Here is a 15,504-nt window from a genome sequence, read left to right on the forward strand (position 1 = left end):
CTGTTAGACATGGCTGACAAAGTGAGGACCATGTCGATGCCTGTCAGGCCCCATTACAGTTCGTCCACCTACCATGTAATGGGGTGTAATTGGTTCTATAGACAGGAAGACCCTTCATTCTTTACTGTGCACTTCAACTTTACACTTATGACTATTACACTGCTCCAAATCAATGATGTTCTAATAAACCTTTATCCCAGGAACCAGTAACATTTATAACCTTGTGTGAAGAAAGCCTCAAATACATGTAGTATTTGGTATCAAATGAGACATCACTTGTTTTGGGGGAACACCTCCGTAGAAACCGAGGTTGGATGTTAGACGGAACAAGCAATAAAAGGTATTAAATGTGCACTTTCTATCCAAGATGTTTTGTGGAGAGTGTGCTCTGTACACCTGCTCTCGACTCTTAATTAGTTCGACACTACCTTGTTACGACCCTAAACTGAGCCAAAAATCGCCATCTGACCCTGCAGGCTTGAAACAGGCTGCTCAGCAAACAGTGAGGCTAATGAGGTGAGACCATTATGCTATACCTAAAGGTGTATGACCCCCCTGTGCTGTGCTGTAGCTCTGTTGTCATGTGATATATTAATCCTGTCTTCATGTCATAAGGTCGATTTACATACTTTAGACTCTGGTGTCCTGCTTTAAAAGCTAGTGGTGTTATAAAGTCACTGTAATCAGTGCATCTAATAGCAAGTTGTTGCTTTCTGAGCCATCTGTGTGAGAAAAGTGTGACTGTAATTTTCAGGTGTTGCATTCAGAAAGGGTAAAACTGGAGTTATTTGAGTTCTTCATAATGGTGGATGTGTTGCAGTTCGCTGGCTCCTGTTTTCATGGCTTACGGCAATCCTCCAGATCTTTCCCCTTGGGGGAAATCTCCCTGTATGTAATAATGAAAAGCCTGCAGAGTCAGGGGAAACAGCTCTTCTCTCGCGTTCCGTCTTAATGAGCACAACAATGAGACTCTGTCAGTTCCACAAATAACAATTAGAAGTCCATTAAAAACCATATGAGATGATGATTTTTTATTTAAACATGAAATTACTTCTCAGGATTATCTAACAAAGTCATTTTAAATGTCAGACAGGAGAGGGTCTGTGGCATTTTGCAGTGTTTGTCCTTGAATTAAAAGCTAATGAATATGTGTGTGTGTGTGTAGGTGTATGCATTTGAATGGGCATGTGTGTATTTTGCTTATATATTAGTTTTTTTATTGCTCCATACAGCTGTAGCCCAATGTGATACTCCCATGGGACTGATTCAAGGAACATTTTGCTGTGGGTTTTGCATTTCTGCTTCATAAATACAGTAGTAGCTTACAGCTAATAGGGCCTAGCTGGATTCCTCCACAGGAGTGAGCTGTCACTGGGTATATTTTCTCAGCATGCCTGTATTTTGTCCTATACACTCTCTCCGTACAAAACCCTGGAGAATTACCGGACCATATAGCATTGTCACATCTGCTACACTGACCAACCTCTTTATCGACTCCTGCTCCTCCTGGAGAGATCGGAGAGGACAGAACAGGACAGGGCAGGAAAGAACAGCATGACACAAGGTGGAGTGGAAATAAGTAGGCAGTGGTGGTGGAAATCTTCTGAATCAGAGAGACACACATGTATTTTATGTATTTCATCTTCTACTCAATTGTTTCATAATCACATTCTCTTTTGGCATTACCCACACATTACGTATAATCACTCGGTCCCTCTCGATTGATAACGTCACCCGTCTTTCTTTGTTCCACTATGAACAATTGTTCTGTGTTTGTTAGGAAGCCATTAATTTTACTGTGCCCACTCCAGCTCTAAATTGCCTAGTTTATTTTCTTCCTTTTCCAAATGAATTCCCCTTGGTGCACTTAAAAATATGCTTTTAAAGCCAGCACTGCTTGTTGTGCATTACACCGTGTGGGGAGGCTGTGCAAAGTCAATTATGTTGTATCTATATAGGATGTAAGTGCAGAGAGCTGGAACACACCTCGCCGTTTAGGTGTGTGTGTGTGTGTGTGTGTGTGTCAGTTCTCTGGGGTCCTTAGAGGGTTTCTACCTTTCCACCAGCTGACACCACAAACACTGCGAGCAGGTAGCGGTTTTGACAAGTCTCAGCTGAAGAAGTGTGTGTGAAATGTGGGTGTTGATGAGCTCTCGTTTGATTCTGTAAAATGTAATACAATGCTGTAAGTGTGTGGATAGTATTAATATAGATATTACATAAATGTAGGCTTTACATAAGCACAAGTGTTAATATTTTTTCTCCAAATTCCCCGGACTGGTTTCTAGCTTTTGTTACCAACATCAATAATTGCTCCATTTCTTTTGTGTGTATCACTGTAACAGGTCATAACCTACTTTGTATTTGCGGGGGAGCGGTTGTAATGCAATGTACTATTATGATTCATAATGAACATGGAGTAATCTACATGAAGCAGGGTCTTAACTGGTCACAAGGGATTCAATCATGGCCATAAAGTTGGATTCAGCATGCAAGCCTCATTTAGAGAAATGAACTTTTCCACCATCACTGCCCACTGTGTGCAGCAGAAAACGTCTGGCAGCAACCCTTTTAGTAACGGTGTCAGCTAAAAGTGTGTTTTTGTAATTTAACTTCCATGTTTCACATTAACTACAAGCAAATAAATCCACATAACCTTCATTACAGCCACCTTGTGCTGCGTACCATAGCTAATAAAGCTTATATGCACTACAGCGGAGCGGTCCGCTCTCACTAATCAGCCTTACAGCTGTTCTGGAGTGATATGTGCAATTACTATGGAGTTTTCTTTGAGCTTTCTTTCTCTGTCCCACTTTGCTCTTCCTCCCCCACCTACAGAAAACATGGGAATCAGACCTCAGAGGACGTGTGCCCCCCTCTCTCTGCCACAATTTCAGCAGCATCCACTTCTTTTTGTAAAGCGTTGTGACTTTCACCCTCACACACAGCTCACTGCTAAAGAGAATTTGTCCTTTCTTTGTGTGCCCAATACTTCTTACTGCATTCAGTTCATAGTTCACACACACACAAGGTCTCTATAATCACTGTAATTCTGTAATCTTTGCTGCTTTTTTGTATTATGAACACTTTACATTACTTTGATTATGAGATACACAGAGCAGGTGTTCTTAATCAGATTAATCCCAACCAACAGTCAGAGTACGAATGAACATAAAAAAGTAAATACCTTTTAGTCTGCAGTTCAGCCTGTGTTGCTCCTCGTTTTTATCCGCAGTGACCTCCTTGATAAACCACAGAGAGAGTGAAAAAAAAAGGGACTGGGATTAGAAAAAGATCCAGTTGATGAAATATAGATGAGGAAAAATAAGAAAAAGTGATTTCTCTTTCAGAATCACATTTTCATGCCTTCTAGTCTTTAAATGTGGATCGGTGTGAGGCAGCCCGAGCCACTGATTTGTGCAGCCTCTCTTTCTCTTTTTCATTCACACACACACACTTTCACCTACTCTATGCCCCAGTGTAGCCGTCTCTCTCGCTCTCTCTCTTACACACACATTCATGCACTCTCTCTCCAGCAGGGCATACTCTCTCTCTCTCTCCCTTACTTCAGCTGCTAGATTGATCTCTCTCCTTCGCTCTCCTTCCTCTCTTTGTACTTCCACTGTGTACGGACTCTTCACCCCATCTGTCAGTTGCTCTCTCTGCTTTTTTTTTCTCGCACCCAAGTGCTCTTCTATTCAATTATCCCCAATTTTCTTCATTAGTCTCTCTCACTCTCTGTCTTTTTGTCTCTCACTGTTCCACCACATTCAAACCTCTCCTCCCTCTGTCTCTCTATCTCACCCTCTCTCGCTCATTATTTCAGTCACTCTATCAATCAAACGCACTCATACTCGTCCCATGATATGATTCCCTCCCCTTTATCTTTCCGTGTCTCGCACGTACAGTGGATGGATTTGGGCCACCTCAACGTTCCCCCTTGTGTCTTTCATGCTGAGAGGTCATCATAAAAATAAAGAAAAACAGTTTGGATGTCTCTTTATTACCTATGCAGTAGAAATAAAAGATGATGAGAGGTATTGCAGCTATATGTTATGTAAATGTTCATGAATCTGTCAAGAAAGTGACTGACCACTGATCTGACTTTTGAACAAACGGAATAATGCTAATAATGTTGTTTTCTGCCATTTAAAGGGTCTATTCACATAGAGAAAAACAGATTTTTGTAGTTACTCCCTGGGGTATATATGGGAATGATATTTTTGGTTTTATTTGCTGCTGGGATTGCTGCCCAAATCCCAGTGCAGTGGAGCTGAACAGCATTTTGTTTGTTATGCCCCTTTAATAACATACTCAGATTGACCTGATGGGAGCGCTACAATCAAACATCAAAATTGCCTATTTGAATGTAACTGCTACATTGTCGGTCCAATTGACGCACCTTGATTTGCACCCAGAATTACACTGACTGGCCTACTGAGGGTGCTATAACTTATGTTTAAAACTCCTATGCCGGCAAACCATTAAATGTATATAGCACATTTCATACAGAAGGAAAACATGAAGAAAAGATTAAAATATACAAACAACAAAGGATCAGACTTCTCTGTGACCTTAAGGCTCATACAGTATTCACAAAAAGAACATGGCCAGGCCTTGTTCTAAAATCTGAAGACCAACGATCTTCATTGAAACAAGCTAGTTCGTACGACTTGTTGTTCAACCACGTCTGAAGTGATAATCGCCACTTTCGGACAATCTGTCCTTGAAGGTATCCATGGTGGTGAACTCGACTGTACACTTGAAAGTGATGGAAGAATTAAAAGGGAGGGCTTGGGAGTGATGTTTCAAACCTGCCTAACTTCTCACCTCCACACATCTGGCCAATCAATGCATGAAGCCGGTGTGAATGTAGGATTGTCGGTTTTCGAGAAATTGTTGGATTCAGGGCCCCAGTTCTGACGTGGAGGGATGATGCTTTGTGGCAGTGTTAATTAATGGATACACTTACTGGACTGTTTTGGTTTAGTTTTAAGATGGGTTTTTTGGCCATTTTTGCCTTTGTTGGATAAAATACTGCCAGTCCAGTTCTAAAGAATCCTGGTGATGCATGTGGTTTGTGACAGGCTCAAGGATGACTGCATCATTATCTGTGTACCACCGGGTAAAGGTTTGGGATCTGTACATGATCGTTAACAGTAGATCATTTGGTTGCTAGACGAATACAACATAACCGCAATGTCCTCAATTCAATTCGAGGAAGTTTGTTGCATGTCATAACCCCCCCCCCCCGCCTTCCTTCCTGTCTTCCTGTCTATAACTACACTCCTATGTGTGATGATACCAAGTAAGTCTGTTTCAGTGAACTGCATTTATGCAGTTGGAGTGTTTGAGTGAAAATCTGTCCTTATGCTTGCTTTTAGAGCCCATCAAAGAGAAGGATGGAGGGCAGAGGAAGGCGAGTGTGGTTGAAATACATTAATGCACACAACAGTACACTCTGTTAAGAGGAGATGTAGATGAATCCTGTCAAATCCCGTCTCTTAAGGGCGACATGACACCTGCATTGTAACCCTTAATAAAAGCTCTAGTGGGTGCTCTCCTTTAATGGTGCACCACTCCATGGTGTATATTCACCACACTTACAACCTACCTTGGTACTTCCGCTGCCTTTGCTGCCCGGTGTCCTTATTCTGAGAAACTAGCTTTCCTCCTGCTTTCTGTGTTAACGCCTCTCATGCCAAAGGCAAGGAGAGAAAAGTGGGTCACGGGCAGATGGAGCATACAGTAGTAACAATATGCTGGCTAGGTTTTTATTTTTATTTTTCTGTGTGTTTTAGTGAGCGCAGTTACTTTGAAGCAGTTACTGCTTTGGGTGAAGTAGAGTCAGAGTGAAAAGGAAAACAAAAGCAGAAGAAGAGACAGGAAGAATGAGAGAGAAATTATTGATTTTTGAAATCGAAGCTGTGAAGCACAGAGACAGGATTGCTTTAAATCACTGGCTTGAAACATAAAATGACGTCTGCACGTTTTCAGGGCGAGTACTTTGAGAAACTTTGTCAACGAAATTTATAGCAATATTATTCAAATACAGTCACATTTTGAGATTCACTGCTTGTAACTCACAGACTAAGAGTGCTTTGTAAATTCACATTCCTGAACACACTTACATCTGGTTACTGTAGAGACTCAAACCTGCTGTAAGGCCTCATTCATGCATTGTTTTCTCCAGGAAAACCTATGCAGTGCTGGACTCTGGTGGCCATTTCAAGTAACTGAGACAATTTTTTAAAACGTGAGAAATAAAACACAGTTCTCTGAATGTTGCTCTTGAACTCTTTTTTTGTGACATTTCAGGAATATGTCAGCATCTACTGTTTTCTATTTACCTTTAAAAATATAGTTCTCAGAAAGTGGTTGACCAAGATGTGTGTTTCAACATTCATACTGTGACTTCATCTGTTTTTTCTCCTTATAATAAGTAAGAGTCTCAGAATTATAGAAATATAATCTGCAATATAGGGAATAAATCTAAATTAAAAAAGCAAAGGATGAGAAACATTTTACTTTAGAAAAAGGACTAGGCTCATCTTTTTCATTTTTACTTATAGTATTGGTGTTGCTAAGTATTGCTAACTACACTAAGTCTGAAACTTCCCCACTTCACAAAATGAAACTGGATTCTGAGAAACAAGACATGTTTTGTCATGTGTCACACAATGTGAGTGATTTCTCAGCAGATCAGCTTTGAGACAGACATATCTGCACACATCGATCCTTCTGTGCTTTTGCATGTTTCAGTCACTTAGCTTGTGAGCAACATTTTTTGGGTGCAGGAGAGGAGTCTGTAAGTTATAATTTCATCCATTAAACAATGAGCTCTTCTTTCACACAACATCGCAGAAAAAGCAGAAATGACTGACCAGACTTCAGACTGACAGGCTTTTTTCTTCAGTCTTTATCATTTCAGAAATCAGCAGTATCTCATTTAACATCTGAAACCCAGTGTCCTAAAATGACCTGGCCATAACTACTGATTACAAAGTGCTATATAACTATTTATCTGTGAGGCCTGTTGAGCTTTTGCATGTTGCATCATCATTATTTCGTAGCACCCGCAGAATAGACAGGTTCACAACATCACATCTTATCTGTCTATTGAAAAATAGAGATGTTGATCGATGATTGTCACGTCAAATGTTTGATTCACACTCTGTCATCCTGTGGTATAATGAGCCACCAACAGCTCAACGCAGCTCATCTGGTTCCTGCTTTTGGTCTTTGTAAGGGCTTTTGGTCATTGCCTGAGAAACAGACATGACAGTTTCTCCTTCATTTCTCAGAAACTTTGCACCCCCCCAAAAAAATAAACCCAAATAACTACCAGAGGGTCACTTCTCTTAATGAGCTTAAAAAGCTACCAAATGTTCCTAAAAACGTAGCTGGTCTATTGTTTGCAATATAGCAAAGGATATATCAGATGTATCACACTATCCTGTTTTCTCAATATATTACCAGATATTTGCATTCAGTTGGGAATCAATTACATGAAGTGGACAAACACATAAACTTTGAGATGTTATTATTATAGAAGCCTGGTATAAACTTCAGTTATTATTATCATTATTACTTTCAAGGGATTCAGGCCCTGAATTCTCTTGCTTCTGTCTTGTTCTGTGGCTGAGTGAGTTGAACTGTTGTTTCCTATAGAGAAATGGGCTTGCTTTTAGTCTCATTTTAGTCTCCTGTGTTGCCATCTGTTTAGCTTGGTTTCTCTTGGTAAAGATCTTGGATTTGGCCAGTAGTTAGTCGTTACTAGTGATGGAAGTAATGCTCTTTTCCACCGCTTTTCCGTTAACCTTTATCCTTTAGTTGGTCACATTTCCTTCAGCTGCACTGTTTGGGAGGCATGTAAAGCATTTGTATGTATTTGCATCTATAATTGTTGTGAAGAATGTATTAACTGCTCTCTCTAAAGGTGTACAGGAGGCAGGTAATGAGTTATTGTTATAAGTTATATATGCAATAATATTCCAAACAGTATTTCCTAGAGAAAGTTCTCTACTCGCTCTCTTCCTTGTTCTGTCACAAATGTACTAGTTAGGTTCTGTGAAGATGACTACTGGGAACACTGAGAGTAAATATTATAGCAGAGGGGAAGTATACTTAAGAAAACCTATTTTGCTGTTTTTCTCTTGCAACACTTATGTGCTTAGCTCCCCCCCAACTGTAACTTCCTCAACAAGACTGAATACTCGAAACAGCCAGTTCATCAGGTCACTTCTCGGCATCTTAGTCACTGGCATTGTTTCTCGTCCTCTCTCTCTCTCTCCCCCCCGTGTTACTCTGGCAGGACGATGAGTGGAGGAAAACAGGTGCTGCTCCTGGCAGGTAAGAAGGATCCAATGGAACCTGAACCAGGACTGCTGGAGTTAGAGGTGGTTTTGGGATTATAAGGTTTCATGTTAGTATCATTAGTTATGTCATGCTTTTCAGTTGGAGTTTAGTGAGATTTGATAGTGCTTTTACACGTTTTGTGTATTTATGTAACAAAACATCACATTTTACATTTTGTAGTGTATGAAGGTGTATATGACACAGAAACTAAGGGTGAGGAATTTTGGTGGAGTCATCGCAGCTGCCGATCTTGGTGATAGAGACAGATCAAATCAATAATCAAATATTTCCAATATTGCTAAAACGTACTCAAATTGTGTTACATTTAGCTGAATTTTCTGTAATATATTGCATTTCACATTTAACAAATAGTGAAGTTTTGCCAACATAAAAATCAATGAGCTGCACTTTAGCAAGCCATTTAACCCTCAGTGGCAGGACAAACAGGATAATAATAATAATAATAATAAATAAAGATTAAAACTAAACCAGAAAATGAATACATTTTGACTTAAATGTGAGATAATTTAAAAATATTTATCTTAAATTATATAAATATACATCTGAAAAAAAATGTCAAAACGTTTTTATATAAACTTACACAGATGCACATACATGCGGACATTGGTTTTTATATGCTTTTGTACTGAGGATACTGTATTGATTCCCTGATGGCTTACACTAACCCGTCACTTTACTAATCAAGTCAATGATGTTATTAATCATTTCAAAAATTAATCCTGCATTGCAACACTATGAAAAACATGAAAATCTTGAAAAACAAAATGTAGAAAACATTTTGAGACATTTGTTAAACATTTGGGTAAAATGTCCCAAATGTTTAACAAATGTCTCAAAATGTTTTCTACATTTTTGTAAATGATGGATATTTTTTCAAATTTTCATAAATGTGTATAAATGGCTGTTTAGTTTTTTATTCTAAATCAATATTTTTTGCAGTATTGTTACTCAATGTCCTTTATTTATATCATTAAGCCAATTATAGAACTGTAGAATATTTTTTGTGCCAGTTAATGATATGTGTCCTTGTAGTCATTAGAATTTCCTGCATTATAAAGTAAATTGTATAACATTTTCATTTTAGAAAACACATACTGCCCGCAGACATACGCACAAACATACAAAGCAGGAATAGACATTTTTATACGAAAGATACTTTTATACTGATAATTTTATACTGCTGTAGGTGCAACTGCACATCATGTTAGACTTTATATCTGTAGAACAGCAGTTGGAGTAAAGCTTCAGCTAGATAAGGTAAGAATATACAGGCTAATGTCCGTAGTTGTTTGTACACTGTCATCCTACATTATATAATTAAGCTGCCAAAAAAATAATAATCAGTGTTTTATGATTGTATAGTATATTTATATGCTGTACAAATAATGATAGAAATAAAACAAAAAAACATTAGGAAAAAAATATTTGAATGACAAAAGACTTAGTGTGTAACTTAGCAGGTAATTTAGCTTCTCAGGTCTTGGTCTTTATCCGTTAGTGCTTAGGGTTAGGGTTAAATATCACATCAAGTTGAACAAAAACAACTGGGTAGCTTCCATGAGCAGTGATAGACAAATAAAAGAGCACCGCCTATAGAAAACTTAGCTTCATTAACTGAAAATCTGTGGGAAAAAACAACTCTGGGCATACTGTTTGAGTCACAAGTAATATATTTGAAGTCGCCCAAAACATTTTTGACTCGGTGTCTGAAATGCCCTGTGCTCTGAAAGGCAGAAACTAATGTTAACAGTGTATTATTAGTCATGAATGAATTAGTTTATATTAAAGAACATTTATTTTAATTTTGTTACAGTGTTCGTGCTCCTGGCAAGATGTCAGCAAAAGCCACAAGGTAATCAGTGTTCATACATGTGCAAAAGGTGTCAGCCCTTCTCACAGATGTGAAAGGTGACAATGTACAACAGCCCTTTGTAGTTTCTTGTAGTGACATAAACTGTGCCAGGAGTTTACTGTATGTCTTCTTTTGCTTCGTCTCCTACCTCCTTAGTTTCTATGTCACCTGCATTAAAGCAGATCTTCACTGGGGACTTATTTTATTTGAGCTGTGACAGCAGCACAAAGGGGACCACAGTGAAATGGTACTTCAAAAACAAGGAACAAAACCTGACGAACAAAACCTGGAGGATAGCAGTTGCTTCCCCCAAGCACTCAGGCTCTTATCAATGTGAGAGCAATGGGCAAAAGAGTGACGAGTTCTTCATCAACGTCCTGGGTAAGTGCACCACATGAACAAGTATTAGATGTAAAATGGAGTTACACTAGCCATACAATAATGGTACAATGTATTTGTTTACCATTCAGAATACATTCCCAGTGCCTCACTCATCATCAAGACAGGCCAGCCAGTGATGCCAACTGGAAGTTCAGTTGTCCTGGAGCTTGACAATGAGGATGGTCTGCAGGGGTGGAACTGCCATGTCTATAGGGGACAGCGGACGAATGTGATTAAATTGAGGTTGAAGAACAACAGTGTGAATCTAGCCTTTGAACCCAACAGCCTAAATGTCCCCGAGACCATTTTCTGGTGTACTGATATGGCTCAACGTAGTAACCAAATCACAGTCAGGACCTCAGGTAGGTGACTGTTATTTTAATGTTCTGTTATACGATAACGATATCTGTGGCTAAAGATATATACCATTACATGCTATTCCAACGCATGATTTTAAAGCTTTTAGTCTTGATATTATATTCCATCAAACAAATAGTCTATTTGCTTTCATGTTAACAGTTTCTGTTTGAAAGTTAATTTAAATTTAAAGACATGCGGTCAATGTGCCATGCTAAAAATGAAATGTGGTCTAAACCACAGGGCAGTAACAGCAGCTTTCATTGCCCCAACACAGCCACACTGAAAATAATGGCCATCATTTTATCACTTTTTTTATTAGTTTCATTTAAACCTACAATAACTTTTTTGGCCACTAGGAGGCAGCAGGAACAAGTTGAGAACACAGCATTGACATATTTTCACCTTTTAAGTTGATATGGCTAACTTAGACACCCAGTAATTATGAAACAACATTAGCCTTCATTTGTAGTTGTGTTTTGGCCATCTGGTAAGTCCAATATTCACTCTCTTTTAGCTCTGTTTATGGTCCCTGTGGTCTTCACCAACTCTTGAAGGAAATGTCTGGCTCTTTAGCTGCTCAATGTTAACCAGCAGTATCTAAATGTGTCTGTCTGCTGTTTGGTGCTGAGCAGCTAGCGTACAGTGAGCTTTTAGAGCTTTTTTGCTTCAGTCACTTAAATTATAGGAGTAATACTAATCCAATCTTCATCTTCTTCTATCAGAGAAGGACGTAATGCTGGAAATGGATCCTCTGCCTGTTACAGTCGGGAAGAGTCTGACTCTGAGGTGCCGTGTCTGGGGCACAGACCGAATTAGCCACACTGTTTTCTACAAAGACGATGCAGTCATTCTTAGCAGCCAGAGTCCTACCCACCAAATCAATAACGTGACAGAATCTGCAATAGGAAGATATAAGTGTGAAGCCACCTACACACACGTGGCCCGCACTAAAGGGCCCCCATACCAAGAGGTTTCTGATAATCAAGATCTGTTTGTCCAAGGTATGCATATCCAACCAACACTCTTTAACAGCTGGCTTACTAAATGAAGTTTCCCTCTTTTGTGTGTGATACTGTATGCTTCACACATACATTCTTTTCTCCAGAAGACATCTTTTAAAGCCTGTCTCCTCTTTTGGCTTTTTTTAGCTCCTTCTATGAGGGCGCTTCTCTCTGCAAACAGGGGCATGTCGTGTACTTGTCCAACTTGTGATACCAATGATGTCTCCTATCGTTGGTACTACAAGAATGATGATGGTCAGCCATGGAAACTTATGGTTTCCAGCGAAGGATTCATGATGCCAAAAGCGAGTGGTACTTATGCATGTCGAGCTGTGTGGAACAACAGGAGGTCTTTTCTCAGCAACAGCTATGTTTGTGAGTTCCTGCTTTTGTTCCTTCTATTGGACTTTGACATTGTTTCCCATGACTTATGAAACACACATGATCAGTTAACTTGTCATGAATACAACTCAGTCTGTGAGAACAGTTGTATAATGTGTTTTGTGACTCTGGGAGGGAGCTTACAAAGTCTGGAAAAATAACCCTGATGATGTCGCCAGGTTTATCCCACCTTCGACTTGGTGACTTTAAATTTTTAACAGAAACCTGGACACACTGTCACAATTTCTTACAAAAAGGGGGATGTGGAGTTTGAAAGACCTGGGAATTTACCTGGCAGGGTGGGTTTAACAAATTACACTTTAGAGTTGTATTATGGGGATTGTGTTTTTGGATTTTCACCCATACTAGGGACTAAAAGTCTGGATATTTCTGCATCTGCTGCATCATTTTCACCATTCATTTCTAATGCCACTCCTGTGAGCCCCACAACTTTATGGAATACTAAATTGCTGGAGTACGCCTTTAAGTAAGTTCTTTAACCAATGCAACTTCAGTTTGGCTACAGATTATTTGACCTGTTGGAGCCCTGTTAGTTGTCACATGTTGCTTTGACAATCCATACATCGAAGTGCTGACGGCCAGACCTCTTTTATATCGACATATGCTGCTAATGGGAATTCAGCTAATTCAACTGTTACGTATGTATGTTGTGTCTCTGTTTCAGATCAACCTCCAATCAGTTTCATTCTTAAAGTTGTGATCATCGTGTTGGCGATTCTAGGTTTCGCAGCTGTAGCTTTTTATATATGGTATAGGAACAGAAATACCACAGGTGAGTAACTACTATTTGTTTTGTTGTTGTTTTTTGTAAGCACACTGAAGGCATCACATAGCACCTCTTTTTTTAGGACCAATTTACGAGGATGTGGCACTGAGGTCACGAGACAAAGATGACGACAAATACGAGACGCTGCAGAAACCACGTGGTGAGGGCGAGTACGACACCCTTCACCCAGAAGCACCGGGCAGAGAGAGGAAAGAGGGTGAATATCAACCACTGAAGAGAGAGGAAATGAAAGATGGGGTATACCACACCCTGGGGATGGAGGGGGCAGGTGGAGGAGCAGGGGGATACGAAGCACTGAAGAAAGAGGGAAGGAAAGAGGGGGTATACCACACCCTGGGGATGGAGGGGGCAGCAGGAGGAGCAGGGGGATACGAAGCACTGAAGAAAGAGGGAAGGAAAGAGGGGGTATACCACACCCTGGAGATGGAGGGGGCAGGTGGAGGAGAGGGAGACTAAGACAGAGAATATGAGATAGTGGAGGAAAAGAAATAAGCAAAGGCAGAGGAGCGAAAGACTGAGCCATGAGAAGATAGATAGGTGTCAGTAGCTCTCATACTGAAGAAAAACATTTCCCGTAAACCAGCAAAGTCAGGTGACTTCTTGGTCATAATCCTGAAGTTCAAATTCTATGATGAAAGTTGATATGGGAAATGTAAGTAACAAAAGTCAAGTTAAACAAGAGCAAGACTACCAAATAACACAAAAAAGAATGTTGCATAGCACAGCAACTATCAGTTATGTTAATCATGTTAATTATATGGAATATTCTGTAAAGGGTGAATTGCCATCACCGGTTACAAGAAATTTAAAAAGAAAATTATTCATTTTGTTATATCCAACAGTAAAAAAAGTAAGAATAGCCTTACATTTAGTGAAGCCGTAAGGGGAACAAGTGGTACTATACTTTGGTTGATCTTTAGTCATTTGGCTAATGGTTCAGCTCTGCTGTCAACTAATTTCTCCAACTCTGAAATTCATCATACATATACTCCTACTAACAGCATTGTACATGTATTCATTCAGCTCACTCAAACTTTTCTCTAATGTGCAAAGTAGATTGAGTGCTTGACCAAACTTCAAAACTTCAAAATCTGCTTTCAGTGATGGGAAAGTGGTGAAGAATATTCACCTCTTTCCAGCAAAAAAACAAACTTGCTTCTGTTTCCTTGTAAAGCCATATGGTCATTTGTACAGAGATGCAGAACAGGCTCACGATTAGATATTTGTGTCTTAAAATGTATTTGCCGTATCAACGCTTTTTTGTAACGTTCTATTAATTGTACACATAAGAAATGGCATAACAGTGTATAGATTCTACTTTAGCGTTCAAATGTAAAAGCACTTTCTATTCCAGGGCATATGCTGATCAGCTGAAGCTTAATTTACAGTGCAAATGCAGTAAGAGGGAGTGTCATTCCTGCTGAAATAAATCTATTTTGATGAAATGTGTTTCTTAATTTTCTTTTCTTTTTTATTAGTACAGTCACATACTCACAACCTGTATGTTTAGATGTGACAAACCCCTGCAGGCCTTTCTATCTGCAACCAGTTAATGCCAATGAAGGCTCAAGGATCAGAATTCAACTTTCAGGGGGAATATTGTTCGTCATGAGCAGAAACATACCCATCACTTTCTTTCCAAACGGTAAATAGGACTGAGCCCTCTCTGAACATTATACTGTCGTTTTCAAGATACACTCCCTCTTGTCCAGTACTGGACAGTATTTTTGTTTTCAATAAGTGTCAAGGGTTCAAGTTACGTACCTTTGAATGGTGCAAATAGTGCCTCTTGACTTGAGTGAGCCTGTTGTTATTTGAAGAGTGTTGTGTCATGACGGGTTGTTTGTAGCCTTGTTAGCTAGCGGGATTTTAGCCACGGCCTTTAACACCTCACTGTCTGCTAGTCAGCCTCTAAAGTGTCTCAAGTGTGTATATTTGAAACTCAGGAGTTTATCTGACGGCCACAGAGAGAGGGGAGAGCCCGTATGGACGTGTTCAACGTTACCGCACACATGTAACAGAGGACATAGACTCATCTTCGAACAGCCAAGAACTAGTTTTATCACGAAATATGACGTTAGAATATGGCGACTCCATAACTGAACGCTAATGCTAACCGTCCAACGGCCGGGTAGGAGAGTGTGCGAGTAGCTACATGGCTGAAACACAGGGAAGTCCAACTACTACGAGCCACAATGGAAAACACACATTGACAAGCCATTCAAAGGTGAGTTTAATGCTTTATTGGAGTATGTTCAAACAATACGTTTTACTTTTACCAGAGAAAAGGTTACTAGTGGAGGATGAAAAAGCCTCAGTATACTTAAAGGGGTTTTGAAGGC

At 39.6% G+C, this 15,504-nt stretch overlaps 1 protein-coding gene and 1 long non-coding RNA gene across 2 annotated transcripts; both read left to right on the forward strand.

The window, feature by feature from the left end:
• Positions 1 to 8,327: 8,327 nt before the first annotated feature.
• LOC139303861 (uncharacterized) lies at positions 8,328 to 10,466 on the forward strand. The gene is made up of 3 exons (XR_011598992.1): positions 8,328 to 8,352; positions 10,193 to 10,231; positions 10,388 to 10,466. It is a non-coding gene; the product is annotated as an uncharacterized lncRNA (long non-coding RNA).
• A 10-nt stretch (positions 10,467 to 10,476) lies between these two features.
• LOC139303646 (uncharacterized) lies at positions 10,477 to 13,618 on the forward strand. Its single transcript, XM_070927486.1, has 6 exons — positions 10,477 to 10,612; positions 10,702 to 10,974; positions 11,695 to 11,973; positions 12,121 to 12,348; positions 13,040 to 13,147; positions 13,224 to 13,618. The coding sequence occupies exons 2-6, from the start codon at positions 10,749 to 10,751 to the stop codon at positions 13,616 to 13,618; spliced, it is 1,236 nt and encodes a 411-aa protein (XP_070783587.1). The 5' UTR covers positions 10,477 to 10,612; positions 10,702 to 10,748.
• Positions 13,619 to 15,504: the final 1,886 nt, after the last annotated feature.

This window comes from Enoplosus armatus, chromosome 20 (genome assembly GCF_043641665.1).
Source record: "Enoplosus armatus isolate fEnoArm2 chromosome 20, fEnoArm2.hap1, whole genome shotgun sequence".
Classification (NCBI taxonomy): Eukaryota; Metazoa; Chordata; class Actinopteri; order Centrarchiformes; family Enoplosidae; genus Enoplosus; species Enoplosus armatus.